This window comes from Aphelocoma coerulescens (genome assembly GCF_041296385.1).
Source record: "Aphelocoma coerulescens isolate FSJ_1873_10779 chromosome Z unlocalized genomic scaffold, UR_Acoe_1.0 ChrZ, whole genome shotgun sequence".
NCBI lineage: Eukaryota > Metazoa > Chordata > Aves > Passeriformes > Corvidae > Aphelocoma > Aphelocoma coerulescens.
In genome coordinates this window covers 60220023-60239496 of record NW_027184085.1, presented here as the reverse complement: position 1 = coordinate 60239496, position 19474 = coordinate 60220023, and the positions used below count along the sequence as shown (strand labels likewise).

Sequence of the window (19474 nt, the reverse complement as noted above, 5' to 3'; positions counted from 1 at the left end):
TTTGGGCTGCTTCCGCCACTATAACCCATAACCTAGGATCTGAGTCTTGTTGACCATTATCAATTCTCTTAACTGAACTTTTTTTTTTTTTGGTACTATCTTTATGCTCCTGAAAGAATCAAGAGTTGATTTCTTAATTTCATTGAAGTTTGTGGAGAGAAAAATGTTTTCTAGTTGTATCATCCTGGTATAATTTCCTGGAAAATGCTGGTTAGCACAGGGACTTAGCAGAGTTGTCCATTGATGTGGTTGACTTGAGCATGTAGACAGAATCCACTCTAGATTGTTCCTTGCTTTTGGGTGGGATGGGCCATGCACTATTGTTTTCACTAACCAAGATGTAATCAAGTTAGAGAAAATCAAAGCAGAATTATGATTAAAAATTCATCTGCTTTTATAATTATATAACTTTTCTTTAAAGCATCTTTTAATTCATAGGCTGTGGGCATACTGTTATTAAAGCTATGCTCAAAATGAGGTGGACCAGACTTGGAACATCTTCACAGGGTCTGCATGCTTTGTGTGGTCTGCATGCTTTCATGGATTTGATTAAATGTAAACTTCCTTATTTTTACTGAAGTTTGAGTGGTACATTGATTGCAGAGAAGCTGACAGACTGCTAGCTGACCTGCTGAAGTTCTTCCTGCTGTCCTATTCCTATAGTGCTACACAAAGTCAGTCTGAGACTGTGACTTTCCCTTAATTGTGGCCTTGGCTAAGCTCCCTAACCATCTTGTATTTGCCTTGATGGTTAGGATATGTCATGATACATAATTTTCCTTTTGGTATGCTTAGTTATGTGGTGGCTAGTGTTTGTTAACACAGTTCTCGGATTGATCCAGTGTTCAGATAAATGCAGTAAATCATACATTAGTATGTAAATGTAAATCATATAGCTGCAAGAAATTTTGGAAGTTCTGTCTTAGAGCTGTGCCAATGGAAGAAGTTTTTGCCACCCTTACCTATCTTTCATTTAGAGATTCATGTCACTGGAGGATGCAGGGCATGTATTGCTGTTCACAATACAAGGCCTTTGGCATGGCTTTATTCTGTTAATGATCTTAGCTGAATTTAGCTGTTACATTACATTATGTAAGAGATTAACCAAGATGTGGCACACTTTCACCAAGTCACCCACAATATTTACTAGAAGAGGGAAGACGCTAGATTAAAAAGAATTTGTGTGTAAATTATCTTGGCAGATGGTAAGACTTTGTCCAGTTCCTTTTATTCACTAAGGCCAGGAGGATTATTTTTTGGAAGCCTTGTAGTTCTGTTGTTGTGTATTTCATTTGTGCATGAGCTGTACTGTCTCGGTTTTGGAGACAAAACTTCAGGAGGAAATACTCCGGAATGAGTGTCTCCTCCAAAGGGAAGAAGGGCCTCCCCTTTTCCTCCACCAATAAGACAAGTGGGTCACAGCAAGTGGAAGTGGAAAAAACCAGTTTATTAACACCAAACAAAACAGGGTAGAATGGGGGGAAAAAACCCCTCAAAATCAACAAATTCCCGGAGAGGGAACAGACACCCGGGCTCGGACCAGCCGGGGCCACCCCGTGAACCCCCCGGGCTGGCGAAGAGGGAAGGGAGGCAGGAGGGAAAGGGAGGGAAGGGAATAGAGAACAAGGGAAACCAGCAGAACCTTTCCCCAGCTAGCTGGAACACAAAGGAAACCCAAAGAGCAGCACAGCGCTCCCGGCGCGCTCCCTCCCCAGCCCTGCCGAGCCCCTGGAGCCGCTGGGCCCCGTTAAACCGCCCCGCACTCGGTCCTGTGGCCCCGGCCCCGGGTCCATCTTAGAGAAACAGCGTCCTTGGGCATTGAGCGGACGGCTAAGGAATAAAGCAGCTCCATAACATCACCCCAGGACAGTAATGTTTGAATAGAACTTTATATTAATGATTAAAAAATAATCTGTAATGTGTTTTTTTTAGTTTTCTATTAAAAATTCTACTGCTCACATGCATACCTGGGTTTTGTCTTTTCAGCATTAATGACTCAAAAAGCAGAATTACTTTTGTTGTTAAGATCTGCATATGGTACAACACATAAGAGTAGATCTGTGGATTAAGGAATCACCACTTTTAGCTGGTTTGCTATCTATTGGTATTTTTTTTCTTTTTCCTAAAAGAAAATTACATATGAAATGAAACTGAATCCACAGCTTTGCTGATGAACTTCCTCAAGAAGAGGAAACGACCATATTCTGGACCCAGAGTTGTGTTCTGTGGATTGGTTCCATCAGATCTGAGACATAGGAAGTTGCTGTATTTGAGTTGTCATAGGCAATTTGAAGGGTAATTTTGGTAAGAGAGAAGCAAATCTGTCTTGGAGTCCAGGATAATTTGAGGGAAATGCATTGTATACAAATGCATAACGTTTGTAGAGCGTGACACTGTGTTCACTGACACAGACCACTGGCAGTTTTGAAAGTTGACCTCAGTGCTTCTGAACCATCTGATTGTCATCTAAATTTGTGTTTTATAGCTTGAAACAATTGGATGGCAACTTAATCTTCAAATGGCAGAGTCCATGCAAGCAAAGCTGAAGTCTCCTCAAGCTGTGCTGGAGCTGGGAGTGAGCAATGAAGATTCAAAGGTAAGAAATCTATGTCAGCAGAGTTGGAATGGGTTGTGGTGATGGCCTTATGTGAAAGTTCTGTTAAGGCATCCATTGGAACTCTTGTTGTTATTCTTGTCATTATTTTCATTTTTATATTTCATAAAGGTTATAGTAAACACTTGGAATTGTGAAGTACTGATATAATAGTATAAATATTCAACAGACTGAGTGCTGTGTTACCAGCTCTTTGGGCTGTAACAGAAGTAGGGAATATGGTTATTTCAGGTCTCTAAAATGTTTTTGTAGATAGTTTATTTTTATCACATAGCATATGATTGAACATAGTAGGTTGCAGCCTTCTACCATGTGTGTAGTTATGTAAGACATTGCTCATCACTTGCAACCTTTCTATGCTAATGATGTATTTATATGAATGATGACAGTATGTGAGGCCGCAAAACCCCCATATTTGGAGATTTTAAGGTAGAGTCTTAAGTTCAAGGATTTTAGTGACTCAGTGGCATATCAATACCCAAACTCACTAATGAACATCATTTTTTATTCATAAAACCTGTGTCTTTTGTTAGCCAGCATGTTTCAAATTAGACACATGATTTAGTTTTAACTGCGTCTTGATAATGGAAATTGGAGTCTTTAGTTCTGTGGTGCCTGTCAGAATGTTTACCTATGAAAAATTCAGTATAAGGAGTTTGAGGGGAGAAATCAGAACTCAGTGCTGCTTTAGCATTGCATTTAAATCCAGTACTTTTACTAATGTGAGTGGAATTTCTGACTTACGGTGGAATAAAAGAGAATACACAACTTATGTTTGTGCTTCTCACTAAGACTTGCAGCAGCTATATTTTTTTGAGCATTTCATTGCAATCTGTATTTTTGAAATGCAGATACAGGAACCAGACAAAATTTTGTGCCCAAGCTGCATTGGTGAGCACTGAATACAGATTCAGTTCTTATGGCAGAACTGTTAAAAAAAATATAGAGGGAAAAACGTCACTTTCATGTAAGACAGAAAGTTCTTCTGTTTCCTGTACAAACAGAATTCAGATAGTAGACTTTTCCATTGTTACCTCTCCTACTTCTTTTTGTGGGTATGTTTAGATACCAAGATCAGGATTACTTTGTGATAATTACAAGCCTAGAATAAACTTGTGATGGGCATTTAGATAAAACAGTGCAACAAGAAAACTGATGCTCTCAAAGCACAGACATTAAAATTTAAAAATCTGTGTTGGTGTGAAGATCACTACAGGATTACATACTAGTATAAAAGATTAACTAATACCTGCATAGATACAAACAGAAGTGTGGGTAATTTTTCTGGTGTATCTTGCGTCTTCATGATCTCTTGGTGCATTAAGTATCTGAAAATTGTAGCTACTAGATATCTTTTTTCCCGTCTCCAAAATTTTGTATGTGCCTTTTCTACAGAAATGTGGTGTGAGTTAAAGTATATGTTCTTAATGGTTGTCTTATTTTTCCCTTTTTTTTTTTTTTCCTAATTCATGGATATAATGACTTGATTTTTTTTCAGGAAAGACACAAAATGCTGTTACAGAGGAGCTTTTGTGGTCTGGCTCATTAGGGGGCAGTAGTGCTCTTTGTCACACCGGTTCTTTGCTTTTTTTGAGATAATATTCAGAATCAATTCTGAAGTCAGTCATTGTGGGAAGTGTTTAAGTGTTTACATTTCTAATCTGTATATGACAATAGAAGTTTCTCTTGCATATTTAGAAAAATAAAGCCTATTAATAAAAAACCATACTGAGCAAGGTAAATGAATTGGGCTATTATTTTCACTTCTGCTAACTAAAATTAATTATACTAATACATTAGTGTTTACTACAAATCACACTACTTAAAGAACATTTAAACAGTTCTTATTTACAAGCTGACATTTAAAATTAGTATTTAAATTATCTCTCCTGGAGAGGTAATCATAAAACCTGTGGCTCTATGGATGTTATTTGTACGTTGAGAAATAAAAAGAAATCTGCTATATGCTGTATAAATATTTATAGAGTACATTTTGTCAGCTTCAGATGAAATGCAGAGTCCCAGAGGAATAAATCCATGGAAATTCAAAAGTAAGGTGTTCTTTGGTTCTTTCAGGTGGTTCAAGTGGCAAGAGACATTTGCATTTCCCAGGAAATATACTGCTTGTGACTAGCAAGAATTGTGATCAGACCCCATGATTTTTGTTAAACTGTATTTTCCTGGTTTTTGTTACAGATTTGCTGTTTGCTTATATTCAGATGTGCAATTATGCTTGTGTTAGCCCCAGTGTGAGCAGGGGGGTGGATCAGGTGGGCTGCCAGTCACAGCCTTCCAGCCCAAGTTGTCCTATGATCTCAGTTGCTTTGGTTGCTGCTCCTGTTTTGTATGAGAAAGAGAAAAAAGGAACTTCCAATTAAAAATCCAATTAACAGCATTTTATTACAATGATTCATTTTCTCAAATATTTAATTGCATTTCAAAATCTAAGGGAAGTGAAATGTCTATGAACTAGACACAGAAAACAAACTGGTATAATAGGAAGCATATCTTTGATCTGCAAGATCCCTTTGCTTCTGTTATGACATATTCATGAGGTTAGGTGACATTTGAGAACTGATGTGTAAGATATCAGCTGTGTAAAAGGGTTTTTTTAATAGTAAATTTGGTTTCAGATTTTTGGACTGTTGATTGCAACAGGAAAATCTGGAGATTCTCTACAGAGTATCATTATTTTTATGGCTATAGGGTCAGTTGACAGGGAGGAGGAGCACAAATTAACAATCCTGACACTCTGTGTTGCTAATTAAGATTTTTGATTTGCAAACAAAGAGTGATCCCCAGAAGTGGTGTGTTTATTTAACATTTCTTTCCTCCAGTAATTGATTTGATACCTATCCGCATAGACACACACTCTGACATTCCTTCCAACTGTTAATAGCAGTAACTCCTGTCTTGGTTTTGAAAGACAGGTGTCTGCTAAGGAAGGCAGAAGCCTCCCTTGAAGTGGCAGATAGAACCCCTTTTCCTCCGAGTTATTATAATTTTGAAATCAAGGGCCTTTAGGCAAAGATGTGGGAAAATAGGAATAACAGTTCTTTATAGGAGATAGCTATATGTGCAGAAGCAGTCAAACAAACAAACAATAACTCTGGCAGGAAGAGCAAACAATCCCAAACCCAGTGCCAGCCTTCTGGGCTGTCAGGCCCTTTCCCCTCGGGTGCAGTTCCGCTCGCAGCCGGCAGGGGCGCTGGCGGCTCCCGGTGAGCAGGGCAGGTGCGATGGTTCCCCCGCGGCTGCAGGGGACGCTCCGGAGCGAGCTCGGGGAGCACGCGGCACCGGTGGCCTGGCACCCCGGGAAGGGATGGGACAAAGGCTTCGCAAACCCCCCGGGCAGCCGATCCCGGTGTCCGGCCGGACCCTCGGGAACAGCAGGCTGGAATGGCAGGCTGGAATGGCAGGTTGGAATGGCAGGGACAAGCACAAATCCTGGCTGGCAGACGAGATGTATCCAAACTGCAGAGCTGCACTGGGAACCCCCCACAGGTCTGGGCAGGCAGGATGAGCAGGGCTACAAGGTAGCGAAGGCTCAAAGCAATGCTGGGGGCAGGGCGGCCACGGCCCGGCTCCCAGAGGGGCAGGGAGGGCGGGCTTCTGATCCCGGGCTTTCTCTGGAAGAAGGAAAAGCAGCCAAAGATAGCAGCCTCCCTCTCTGTCCAAGTGCCGGGACCAACTGTCCACACAGCCAGGTGAACCAAAGAGTAGCCAGATGCACCCCACCCCCCTAGCCAGCTCTTTTTTCTGAAGTATGCAGCCATTTGTCCCCCTAGCAACACATATGGGGAAAATTCCTTTAACAGAAAAAAAAACCAGGAGAGCTCCTAAAACCCCAACACTCCCCCACAACCAAGAAGGAGAGTTTTGGGGCTGTGGCGTTACCTCTGGTCAGAGGCACTGAACACCCATCCTCCCGCACACAAACTGGCTCAGCTGTAAAACCCCCCACCCTGGGAAGGCCACATCCATGAGAAATTCACATGACGGGCAGCTGAGCAGGTGTCACAATCCATCCAAGACCCCCAAAGCGCTCCCCAGACTCATTGCTGAGGCCTCGCAGCAGAGCATCACACTTGATGCAAAGGGATACAACAGATCCAGACTCTGTTGCCAGAGACTGTGTCAAACTTGCCCCCCACGAGGGCAGGTACCTGGGCGTTCCCACCTGGCCCAAATGTACGTCAATCCTCCCAACTCCATGTTTCCAGGGACCCCCTACCGCCAAGAAACCCTGATGCAGAGCATCAACAGAATGCCATTGGCATCCTCAGAGTGGTGATGTTTTCTAATCCGTCTCTGTCACTCTCTTTGTCTGCCCCCACCTCTTTTCTATTTCTCTCGCTCTCTCTCTCTCTCTCTCTCTCCTTTACTGATAAATAAAACCCATACTACTGACTTTGGCATATGGCCTCATTTGCACCTTAATTCAGGCAGAAGCCTTTCTGACAATTTTAATGATGGGATCATAAGAAGGGTCTAGAAGCCCGCAAGCCTGGGGGCTGCTCCATGCCACTTCCAGTGGCTTCAGCTGTCGAAGGGCTGCCAGGTGTGGCCCTTTGTGACACAGGCGCCTTGTGTCAGGGCCCTGGATGATGCGGCACATTGTGGTGCCCAGAGGCCCTTGTGACACGGTAGAGCCCCGCCCTGCCCTGCCAGGGGGTATCTAAGGGGCGCAGAGCCCTGGGGAGCCCAGTCCCGCCAGAGCCGCTCTCGCAGGAGGAAGCAGCTCCCGGGATTCCTGTGCGTCACACAAGGTCAGACGTGAAGGAGGACAACATGAACCCCAACTCACAGCCCCCCAGCCCCTTGCCCGGCTGGCTGCCAGACCAGGCCCTCAGTGGGCAGTGGCTGGGGGCAGGCGGCAGCTCAGGCCTGCCCCTGTCGGACACTGAGGACGAGGGGGCCTTTGTCAACATGGACCAAGAGTGGGAATACCACTCGGATCAAGAGCTTTCCCAGTGGGGAGGCCTTAGCGGCCAAGAACTTTGCCTCTGGGAAGAAATGACAGTCCAAGAGTTTTACCAAGGGCAAGAAGCAGCGACGATGCAGGAAGTTTCCCCATGGGGAGTTGTGACACACCAAGAGTTGCATCAGAGGGAAGTAGGTATGAAAGTCCCGTGGGGGGATGGCACACAGCAAGAGCTGTACTACTGGGAAGAAAGCGTGACAGTCCAGGAGCTGTACCCATGGGAGGAAGAGGATGAGCTATGCCAAGATTTGTCCCAGTGGGAAGAAGACCAAGAGCCGTCCCAGTGGGAAGGGGAGGGACAGCAGGAACTGTCTCCTTTGGAAGAAGATGTGCGAGGCCACCTGCACATGTACCAATGGGAAGGAGACAAGAGACACCCAGAGTTGCCCCAGGTGGGAGACAACAGGGACAAGGAGCTATCAGGAGGAAAAGACTACAATGTCCAGGAGCTACCCCGGTGGGAAAAAGACAGGAGTGACCAAAAGCTGCCCCAGTGGGAAGGAAGTGTCAGCAGGCAGGGGCTGCCCCAATGGGCAGAAGGTGCCAGTTACAAGGTCTGGGACAAACCCTTGTACCCAGAGAAGGATGAGGATGCCCAGGAGGGGCCCACCTCTCCCAGCAGCGTGGGCACCCAGGTGGCAGGAGAGGCAGCCCATGAGCTGCCCAGCGCCTCTCCTGGCCCGGGGAGTCCCAGAGAGGATGAGCTGGCAGCCGCTGCTGCTCCAGCTGGAGCTGCTGAGGAGGAGCAGCCCCCCGAGCCTCTGCCTGCCGAGGTGGAAAAGGCACCAGCTTCTCCTGGCCTCACGCAGGAGGTGCCATGGGCAGCGCCAGAGAGCCCAGTCCCTGCTCCACGCAGCCCCCCAGGCGACAGCCAGTCTCTGCTGGACTTGGCGTGGCACATCAGCCATGAGGTAGTGCGAGAGGCTGTGCTTGAGGCCCAGGCATCTGGCCAGCAGCCAGAGGAACAGAGGGACCTGGAGCAAAGCACAGTTGCAGAACTAGAAGCAGCAGCTCCAGAACAAAAGCAAGAGAGCCTGATCTCTGCCCTGCACAGCCCCTGCTGCAGCCCCAGCCCCTCACCCAGCCCACTGGGAGCCCAAGCCGTCAGTGAGCAGCAGGAGGAGGCAGACAGGGGCTCAGTCCTTGCAGAGAAAGAGACTGAGGACAGGGACTCGGCTGGGAAGCTTGAGCTTTCTCAGTGCAAAGATGAGGAAAACACAGAGCTGTCCCAAAAAGAAACCAGCAAATACCAGGAAGGGTCCCAAGGGGAAGCCTGCATGGAGCAGGAGCTGCCCCTGGAAGAAGACAGGAACGACCAGGAAGGGTCCCAAGGGGAAGCCTGCATTGAGCAGGAGCTTTCCCTAGAAGACAGGAACGACCAGGATATATTCCAAGGGGAAGCCTGCATTGAGCAGGAGCTGTCCCTAGAAAAAGACAGGAATGACCAGGATGTATTCAAAGGGGAGGCCTGCATTGAGCAGGAACTGTCCTTGGAAGAAGACAGGAACGACCAGGATGTATTCCAAGGCGAAGCCTGCATTGAGCAGGAACCGTCCTTGGAAGAAGACAGGAACGACCAGTGTGTGTTCCAAGGGGAAGCCTGCATTGAGCAGGAGCTATCCCTAGAAAAAGACAGGAATGACCAGGAAGGGTCCCAAGGGGAAGCCTGCATTGAGCAGGAACTGTCCTTGGAAGAAGACGGAAATGACCAGAATGTATTCCAAGGGGAAGCCTGCATTGAGCAGGAGCTGTCCCTAGAAGACAGGAAGGACCATGATGTATTCCAAGGGGAAGCCTGCATTGAGCAGGAACCGTCCTTGGAAGAAGACAGGAATGACCAGGATGTGCTCCAAGGCGAAGCCTGCATTGAGCAGGAACTGTCCTTGGAAGAAGACGGAAATGACCAGAATGTATTCCAAGGGGAAGCCTGCATTGAGCAGGAACCGTCCTTGGAAGAAGACAGGAATGACCAGGATGTGCTCCAAGGTGAAGCCTGCATTGAGCAGGAACTGTCCTTGGAAGAAGACAGGAACGACCAGGATGTGTTCCAAGGGGAAGCCTGCATTGAGCAGGAGCTATCCCTAGAAAAAGACAGGAACGACGTGGATGTATTCCAAGGGGAAGCCTGTATTGAGCAGGAGCTGTCCCTAGAAGACAGGAACGACATGGAGGTATTCCAAGGGGAAGCCTGCATTGAGCAGGAACCGTCCTTGGAAGAAGACAGGAACGACCAGTATGCGTTCCAAGGGGAAGCCTGCATTGAGCAGGAGCTATCCCTAGAAAAAGACAGGAGTGACCAGGATGTATTCAACGGGGAGGCCTGCATTGAGCAGGAGCTGTCCCTAGAAGACAGGAATGACCAGGATGTATTCCAAGGGGAAGCCTGCATTGAGCAGGAGCTATCCCTAGAAGAAGACAGGAATGACCAGGATGTATTCCACGAGGAAGCCTGCATTGAGAAGGAGCTATCCCTAGAAAAAGACAGGAATGACCAGGAAGGGTCCCAAGGGGAAGCGTGCATTGAGCAGGAACTGCCCGTGGAAGAAGACGGGAATGACCAGAATGTATTCCAAGGGGAGGCCTGCATTGAGCAGGAGCTGTCCCTAGAAGACAGGAACGACCAGGATGTGTTCCAAGACGAAGCCTGCATTGAGCAGGAGCTATCCCTAGAAAAAGACAGGAATGACCAGGATGTATTGGAAGGGGAAGCCTGCATTGAGCAGGAACTGCCCTTGCAAGAAGACAGGAATGACCAGGATGTATTCCACGGGGAAGCCTGCATTGAGCAGGAGCTCTCCCCAGAAGAAGCCGGTAGCTACCACGAGCTCTCCGATTGGGATGAATCCATTGGGGATGAGCTCTCCCTAGGAGAAGGCAGCAGCTACCTAGAAGTTTCTGACTGGGAAGAAGGCACGGAGAAAGGCCTTTCTCAAGGAGAAGTCGGTAGCTCCCAAAATCTCTCTGACTGGGAGGAATACAGCGAGCATGAGCTGTCCCATGGAGATGTCGGTAGCTACCAAGAAGTGTCTGATTGGGAAGAGTCCATTGGCCAGGAGCTTTCTGAAGAGGAAGACTCTGTTGGCCAGGAGGTTTGCAAAGGGAATGGCAAGAGACCTTCAGCTCAGTCCAGCTGGGAAAATGACAGCGACCGAGACCTGATGCAGGACAGCTGGGAACAGAGCATCGGGGACAAGCCCTTGCTGCAGGAGGAGGACGAGTGGGATGGAGTGAGCCTCCTGGAGCTCCGTGAAGAGGACAGAGAGCTGGGAGGTTTGGCAGGAGGCAGGCTCCCAGTGCCTGCCCCTCGCGAGGCCTGGGTTGAGCATGGGCCATCTGAGCCGTGCCCCCAAGTGCCGCTCTGTGCCTCGCCTCCCCAGCTGGGAGCCCAGGCCCTCAGCCAGCAGCTGAGTCCCCGCAAGAAACGTCCCTCCCGCCTCGGGCGGGCGCTGCGGATGCTGCGCAGCCTCTTCCGCTGCCCCTGCCTGGCGCCACAGCCCGAGGATTAGGGCTGCGGCCGGCGCCAGCCCAGGCCCCCTGGACGGCAGCTGGCTGGCAGCCTGCCCCACATCCTGGGGGAGCCACACGGGCCGCCTTTGCCTGGACATGTCCCTGCAGCCTCAGCAATCCCTGGCTGCTTTGGAGCATCGCAAGCCACTCTCCCCAAGAGCCAGCCTCAAGCCAGTATCCACGTGGGACACTTGGTGCCAGGTGGCTCAGCGGTGAAGGCCAGACACTCATCGGATTGGGAAGAGACCTCGAAAGTCATCCAGTCCCACCGTCACCCTGGCATCACCATCATCACCCTGAAACCATGGCCCCAAGTGCCACATCCAGACAAGACTTGAACACTTCCAGAGACAGTGACTCTACCACCTCCCTGAGCAACTTCTTGCAATCAATTTCTGACCACTCTGTCAGGGAAAAGTTAGTTGGCATATTTAATCTGCACCTCCCCTGGTGGAATCCAAGGACATTTCCTCTCATCCTGAAAGGACTACATGCTGATCCTTTGGGATTTTATCCATGAGGAATGGGCACAGACAGGAGGTATTGCTCCCAGGACTCCACTGCACGACTTCACCAAACAATTCTTCCACAACAGAGGGAAGTTGGCTTCAAGAAATAGTGGCAGTAGTAAAAAAAAAATAACCAAAACACCCAAAAAAACCCACAAAACACACAAAAAAAATCCACAAAAAGAAAAATAATAGGAATAGGACTAATAATAATACAAAGAAGATGGAGAAAATGAAGAAATAGTGGTAGTAAATAAGAAAAAGAATTAAGAATAAGAAGAAGAAAAAAAAGCATCATAATAAGAATGAGAATAAGAGTGAGAATAAGAGTAAGAATAAGAATAGGATTAAGGATAAGAATAAGGAAAAGAAAAAATAAGAAGAAAAAGAAGAGGAAAAGGCATAAGAATAAGAATAAAAATAAGAATAACAAAAAGAAAAAATAAGAATATGAATAAGGAGAAGAATAAGAATAGAAACAAGACAAAGAAAAAAGAATAAATATAAGAATAAGTTGATGTAGAAGAAGAAAGAGGAGTAAAAGTAAATACTAAGAAGAAGAAGAAGAAGAATGGGGATCAGAAGAAGAAGAAGAAGAGGCTAAAGAAGAAGATTAAATAGTAGTAGTAACAAATTATTATTATTATTATTATTATAACAATAATATCAAGTTAAAATACACATCCACTGTGGGAGTGTGTTTGTTTAGTTCAGTCCGGGTCTCCCCGCTATGTTCTGTAAGTTTGGTGTACCCCAGTTGGCACCCCCCCCTGTTTTATTTAAATCACCCTGTCTGTCATTTTTATCTCCTCCCAGGACCCTGTCTGTCACTCTGCCACCCCTCCCAGGCTTCTGGAAAGTTCTAGCCAGGGGGCCAGGTGATTAGTCCTGGGAAAGGAGTCCCTCCCTTCCCCTGTTATAGTTGGTTCCCTTATGCGTCCCTCGTTCTGCTTGCCGCACCCTTCCCTTCCCTGCTTGGTTGTTCTGTACAGCCCCCTCCATGCCCCCCCCGCCATAAAATGCCCCGGCGCGCCATCGGCAGGTGCTCTGGGTTGGGCACCCCTGGTGGTTGAGGTCCCCTCGTTCGGAGGACCAATAAACTTTCTGGATTTCACCCAACTCTGAGCCTGCCCCCTTCCTCCGCCGTCTGCCTGCATCGCCGCGGTGCCTTGGACGGACCCACGAGCCAGACCTCTGATCCCTCCGATATCAGAGGCTGGTCCCCGTTGCCTGCTGTGTCCCGAGCTGACCGGGCTGAGTGGGAACTGTTCCCAGAGGACACAACGGCAATCCACACATCCTCTAGCATCACAGAAAGGTTTAATTTGGGAAGGACCTCAAAAATCGATCATCTAGTTCCAACAGATTCTCTTCTGCTCTTTTTCTCTCTCTCAGAGACCTAGTTCCTATTTCTTTCTATCTCTCTCCTTGACAATTCTTGTTAAATAAAATCCACCTTAAATAAAATCTGTATGTTGTCATCATGTGGTCTCATTTGAACCTTAATTTGGGCAGAGGCATCTCTCCCTAATCCAATCCTAACAGTTATTAAATGAGTATCACTCTGCTTCATCTCATTGTGTCACTTCAGGCAAACCTGACAAATTTCTCTCTTCCAGGGAGGGGGCGTCCACAGAGCCTCTGGGAAACCTATGCCAATGCCTCACCAGCCTCACCGAAAAGAATTTCTTCCTGATATTTAATCCCTACCTCTTTCAGTTCAAGGCCATTGCCCTTTCTTCTAGCACTACATATCCCGGTGAAAAGTCTCTCTCCATCATTCTTGTAGGGGGCCCTTTTAGGTACCGGCAAGGGTTCTAAGGTTTCCCTGGGGTCTTCTCTTCTCCAGGCTAAACAACGCTAACACTCCCAACCTGTCTTCAAAGCACAGCTTCTCCAACCCTGTTAGGAGCCCTCAGTCGCTCTCCTCTGAACTCATTCGAACAGGCCCGCATCCCTTACCCTGGGGCCCCCAGACACAGATGTAGTGGTCCAGGTGAGATCTCAACAAATGGACTAGAGGGCCACAATTACCTGCCTTGACCTGCAGCTCTTTGCTCCTTTCCATGCAGCTCAGCCCACGCGTGGCTTTTTGGGCTGGCAGCACACATTGCTGGCTCACGCCGAGCTTCTCCTCCATCAGCACCCCCAAGTCCTTCTCCTCAGCCCCTGCCCCACTCAGCTTCCTGTCCCCTGCAAACCCCGTGCTGAGGGGGAGCTCCATCCACTCTCTGTGTCGCTGGCAAAGCCATTCAAGAGCCCCAGGGCCAAGGCCAGAGCCCTGATGGACACTCCTCGTCCCCAGCCTCCACCTGGACAAGGAGCCACTGACCACAGCTCCCCAGCTGCCTCCATCTGGCCAATTCTTCATGCCCTGCATAGCCCACCCTCCAAAGCCACGGCTGTGCAGTGTGGGCCTTGAGGTGTCGTGTGGCACCGTGTCCAAAGCCTCACAGGGCTTCTGGGCACATCAGGATTGTCGGAGACTGAAATGTTATGGGTAATGACTTAAGCATTGTTACGAAGGAGTTTTGCCCATGATGGCAAAACTGTATCAAGAGGCTGAGACTACCCAAGCCCACCTCTCCTTCACCTGACTGCAGCTTTGGGCTGGGACTTAAGCTGCCTAACAGAACTTGAGCTACCATAAAGGCGACATTAGTGTTCAATTACCTCTGGTCTAGCAACAAGGAAACAAGACTAAGGGAGGAGAATGTACCCACAAGAAAGCCAAACGCAGAAGCTGTCCTGAAAATCAGCTTAGGCTGGATTCAGCCTGGGGAGGCCATAGCCCACAGGCTCATCTGCTGAGGCCAGGTTTGCACACACTCCCTGTCTTGGTTTGAAAGACAGCTGTCTGCTAAGGAAGGCAGGGGCCTCCCTTGGAATGGCAGATGCAACCCCCCTTCCCTCCGAGTTCTTCTCATGATGAAATCAAGGGGCTTTTAGGCAAAGATGTGGGAAAATAGGAATAACAGTTCTTTACTAGGAGATAGCTCTATGTGCAGAAGCAGTCAAACAAACAAACAATAACTCTGGCAGGAAGAGCAAACAATCCCAAACCCAGTGCCAGCCTTCTGGGCTGTCAGGCCCTTTCCCCTCGGGTGCAGTTCCGCTCGCAGCCGGCAGGGGCGCTGGCGGCTCCCGGTGAGCAGGGCAGGTGCGATGGTTCCCCCGCGGCTGCAGGGGACGCTCCGGAGCGAGCTCGGGGAGCACGCGGCACCGGTGGCCTGGCACCCCGGGAAGGGATGGGACAAAGGCTTCACAAACCCCAGACGGCTGGCCCCGGTGTCCGGCTGGAGCCTCAGGAACAGCAGGCTGGAGCGGCAAGCTGAAGCAGCCGGGAGGAGCACAAATCCCAGGTGGCAGATGCAATGTATCCAAGCAGGGAACCCCCCGGAGGTCCAGGCAGGCAGGGCGAGCACGGCTACAACGCAGCGGAGGCTCCAATCAGCGGCGGGGCAGGGCAGCCACAGCCCGGCCTCCAGCAGGACAGGGAAGGTGGGCTGGGGTCCTAGGATCTTTCTCCGCAGAAAGAAAAATGGCCGAAAAGAACCAAGCTCCTCTCCTGGAGAAGGCCACCGAGAGCGGACTGACCCCACACTCAGGGGAAAACAAAAGAGTAGCCAGGTCTTTTGTCTTCTCTTAAGTACGTCCATTTGTCCCCTAGCAACATGCATATGGGAAAAAATTCCTTTAACAGGAAAAAAAACTAAGACTAAACTAAAACCCCAACAACTCCTTAGGCTATCTAGTCCAGACTTTTTAAAACTACTGTGATAGTTTTCTATAACCGGAGGAGCCATATAAATAAATAAATAAAATTGAAGTGTGTAGAAAGATTGAAGGGCTTCAGAAATGTCACACAATTGGTGCTGAATATCTTCACAGAGGAATGTGAGAAGTAGGAGTATATTCTTAAAAAGTTGTTGCTATTACTCATCATTAGGAAGATCCAGTAAGGCACATTACTAGATAAGGTATTTGTTGGTGTGTATTTTTGCACATGATCTGTAGTTACCATTTTTGCTTGAAAATTGTTAAGATAAATAAATTATTCTTGCCCAGTGTTGTCTCTCGATAGTTATCCAATTTTCTGCTGTAAATCCATTCCACAGATTTCATTAGATTCAGTTATCTAATTGCAATTTGTCCTATGGAAGGCTTTGCTCTTTTCTTAGTTTTCCTTCTCCTTATTTAATCAGTGAATTTATTCTTAACCATAAGGGACTTCTTGGGGGAGCTCTTTTTTTCAGCATAAATAGTATGTAGAGATTCCTTGTGAAAAATCAGTATTTTTTTTTCTTTTGTTCCTTCTTTATGCGTGTATTAGAAGAATTTTTACAGGATTTTGTCTGCCAATGCAAGACAAAAAGTAACTGATAATTGTGCTGGTTTTCTGAAACTGCTAGTGTAATACTTTTGGTGAAAGATAGTATTAGAATTCTACTATGCTAATTTACTTTTATTTTCTTTTAAATAATTTCCCCTAACTTCTGCATGCTTTAACAGTGTAATGTAACACATGAGAGACTGTGACAAATTAAGAGAGATGGGCAATCATTAACCAAATTAATTTTAATCAGGGCAAATTCCAGATTCAACACCTGGGATGGGGCAACCCTGGATGTATGGAGAGACTGTGGAATGAAATGCTGGATAGCAGCGCTGTGAAAAGTGGTGTGGGGGTTGATGGCAAGTTGAACATGAGCCAGCAGTGCCCTGGCAGCCAGGAGGGCCACCCGTGTCCTGGGGGGCATGAGGGACGACAGCATTGCCAGCTGAGCAAGGGAGGGGATTGTCCCGCTCTGCTCTGCACTGCGGCGGCCTCACCTCGAGTGCTGGGGGCAGGTCTGGGCACCTTGGTATGAAACAGATATTATGTTATTAGAGAGTGTCTAAAGGAGGGCGACAAAGATGGTGAAGGGTCTAGTGGTGAAGTGATACGAGCTGCAGCTAAGGTTTCTTGGTCTCTTCAGCCTGGAGAAGAGATTGAGGAGGCATCTCATAGCAGTCCAGAGCTTCCTTGTGAGGGGAAAGAGGAGGGGCAGACACTGATCTCTCCTCTCTGGTGACCAGTGACAGGACCTGAGGGAACACCATGAAGCTGTGTCAGGGGAGGTTAAGGTTATTAGTAAAAGGTTCTTCACCCTGAGGGTGGTTGGGCACTGGAACAGGCTCCCCAGAAAAGTGGTCATAGCACCAAGCCTGACAGAGCTCAAGAAGCATTTGGACAATGTTCTCAGGCACATGGTGTGATTCTTGAGGCTCTGAAGAGCCAGGAGTTGGAGTTGGGCTTTGATGATCCTTGTGGGTCACTTCCACCTCAGGATATTCTATGATTCTATGAAAATCGAACTGGGGTTTGATTACATTTGAAACTGAGCTGATAATACATATTCGTCATTCTACAGAGTAAGTAGAAGCATAGAGATCTGAAATTACTATCTTTTACTTGTTAAAATAGCAGCATATGTTTTGGGTTTTTTTTCCTGGTTTTTACAGACTTTCTGTATGTTTCTGGACTGTGAACAAAATTTAGACCTTTTTGCTCTGTTTACTTCAATAAGTATGCCATTCTGCTTTCTGAGTTTGCCATTGTGATTACTTTTCCTATCTTTTACAAAAAAACCCCAAAGCAAAGTAAATGAGAAACAAATATTTTCTTCTATCAGAACTATATCAATTACTTAAATCACACTGAAGATTTTCTGCAGCCTGTATGGCATGCAGGCAGGATCTGCACATTGATCAATATTTAGGGAAATATGGTGGTGCTTCCCCTTCCACCTCAGTTTAGCCCTTTTTTTTTCTCTGAAAAGAATTTGTGTTTGTGGAGTGGCATAACAGTGAGAGTTGGTGGATGCTAGTAAAATGATCCCACTTCTGAGATGTAGGAGGTGGCAGAATTGAGCATGTACTCCTTTCATTTGCCATCTCAGTCCTTGCCTTTGGGGATGATGCATTTATGTGGCCTTTTTTTTTTTTTTCCAAAATAGAGGACTTATTTTTATCTGTAGAGCCTTCAAAAAGAGAACACTTGAAAGTAATAATGCTGAAAGAGCTATGATGAGGTCCAAAGACGAAACAATTGTAAATTGCTTCCCACGTTCATCAGCTACCTCTCAGCCAGTTTCTTCTCTGATGAGAACATCACCTTTTTCCTTCTCAGAGCACAAACAAGCTTGTATGTGCACCCTTGAATTGAGCTTAGTTTTCTCATCAAGCTTATTTGTAAGTCTCTAACAATTGCAAAAACAAAGTAGGACAGGCCTTGCATGATTGCAAAAATGTTTTAGGATGAGATTGAGATAAAACGGTTTTTTCATTCCTCTTTAGAAGAGCTAATTGGAGACCTGGATAGCCTCAGACAGCATAGTCCTGGTTCAGGGCTTTTCTGTGCTTCTGAACAAGCAAGGTTACTGCTTTTGGCAAGGTGTACATTGTGAAATGAGTTTTGTTCTGAGAATTAAACCCTAATAAATATTGCTGCTGTTAAGAAAGAAGAAAGTTCCCTAAGAGGAGGCTTCAGAATATGAGAAAAGTCCTTGTATTTGTAGGAGTGGTAGTAAGAATGACAGTATAATCAGGAGTGTGTGGAACAACTCAGAAAAATGAGCCTGAAATTTATAACTTGATTCCAGCAGTCACATCACTACAGAAAGATGACAGAAATTTAATTGCTCCACCATGAGAGACAGAAATTCTGCACTTACAGTGAACAGCAAATCTTGCATTAGACTGCTTGGTTTTGATCTATCATAGCTATTACATTTGATTAAATCCATTTAATTAGAGGAAAAAATGAAGCTGCGGTCCAGAATTTCTAAAATGCTGAGAGGACTTTTTTGTTTCCTTACCAGCATATAAATGGATGGCTGTGTAACCTGTGTTCTGTAATTGTGAGTAGTTTGACGTTTTACTTAGTAACCATTTACTAGGTGGTGTGGCTCCAGGAGTATGCACTCACCTCTGGAAATGGTACTGCAGTGTGTACTTAATTATCTGACTTGATTTGTGATTTTACATTATTTAATTATCCAGCTTATAGTAAGGATCTCTTTACAGTATACTTACATTTCTTTAATCTGGCTATATGCACAATTTATGAATACAGACTATATCACAGAAATTTTCAAACCCTGTGACTGGTTACAGCCTCTACACATGCTCTGTTCATGGTAAAACATTCTTAGGACTTTCTACCTGTCTGTGTCTTGGAACTAAAGAAGAAGATGGTGCCAATTGACTGTTTATAGTTGGTTGCAGCCTTGGCAACCTCAGCCTACAGCTAGAAATGAAACTCTTAGTTTGCACAGGAGTAAAATTAATTATCCGTAATGTATAGCTGTACTGTTGTCAGTCCCAATAAACAGCAGAAAAGTAGCTCAAATACTAAATTTAAACTTGATGACCCATTTAATTGCCGGGCAGAGTTAAAGTTGAGGGCCTTGAGGGAATTTGGAAAACTGAAAGATCCGGTGAGCTTCTCTTATTTAATGCTGTTGTTCATTACATCTTTTTTTCTGAGAAAATTTATTTCCTGTTTGCCCCAAACTGGTCTTGTAGGCTTGGTACTTCAGTCTTTTCAGATGAAGCAAAGACATCCATGGGATTCATGGCAAATTCTCAGGCATTTATGTACTTTCTTACCTCTTACTCGCAGGGACTGTACAGTGTCTTAACAGATGAACTGTTGCTGTCATTTGTGTGTAGCAATGGAGAACTGTTGCTGTCATTTGTGTGTAGCAATGGAAGATAACCCTCTTTTTTCAGCACTTTTGCTATGCTTTTGCAGTACTTCTGGACACTCCTTTTCCCTCTGCTTTTACTTAGGCAGTAAACTCTGTGGTACCTTCA

General features: G+C 46.4%; 1 protein-coding gene across 5 annotated transcripts in view; it reads left to right on the top strand.

Annotated features, from left to right (window-relative positions):
* COMMD10 (COMM domain containing 10) overlaps positions 1 to 19474 on the top strand; it is a 121429-nt gene that overhangs the window by 22420 nt on the left and 79535 nt on the right. For 3 of the 5 annotated variants that reach the window (XR_011147763.1, XM_069001967.1, XM_069001968.1), the window contains exon 5: positions 2486 to 2596. Coding sequence is in view for 4 of the 5 variants with exons in the window: in XM_069001967.1 (XP_068858068.1) it covers positions 2486 to 2596 (111 nt within the window). In the remaining variant the exon portion in view is untranslated. Of the gene's footprint in view, positions 1 to 2485; positions 2597 to 4112; positions 4310 to 4690; positions 4963 to 19474 lie in introns of those variants that run through there. The other 2 variants (XM_069001969.1, XM_069001970.1) reach the window with 2 other exon arrangements.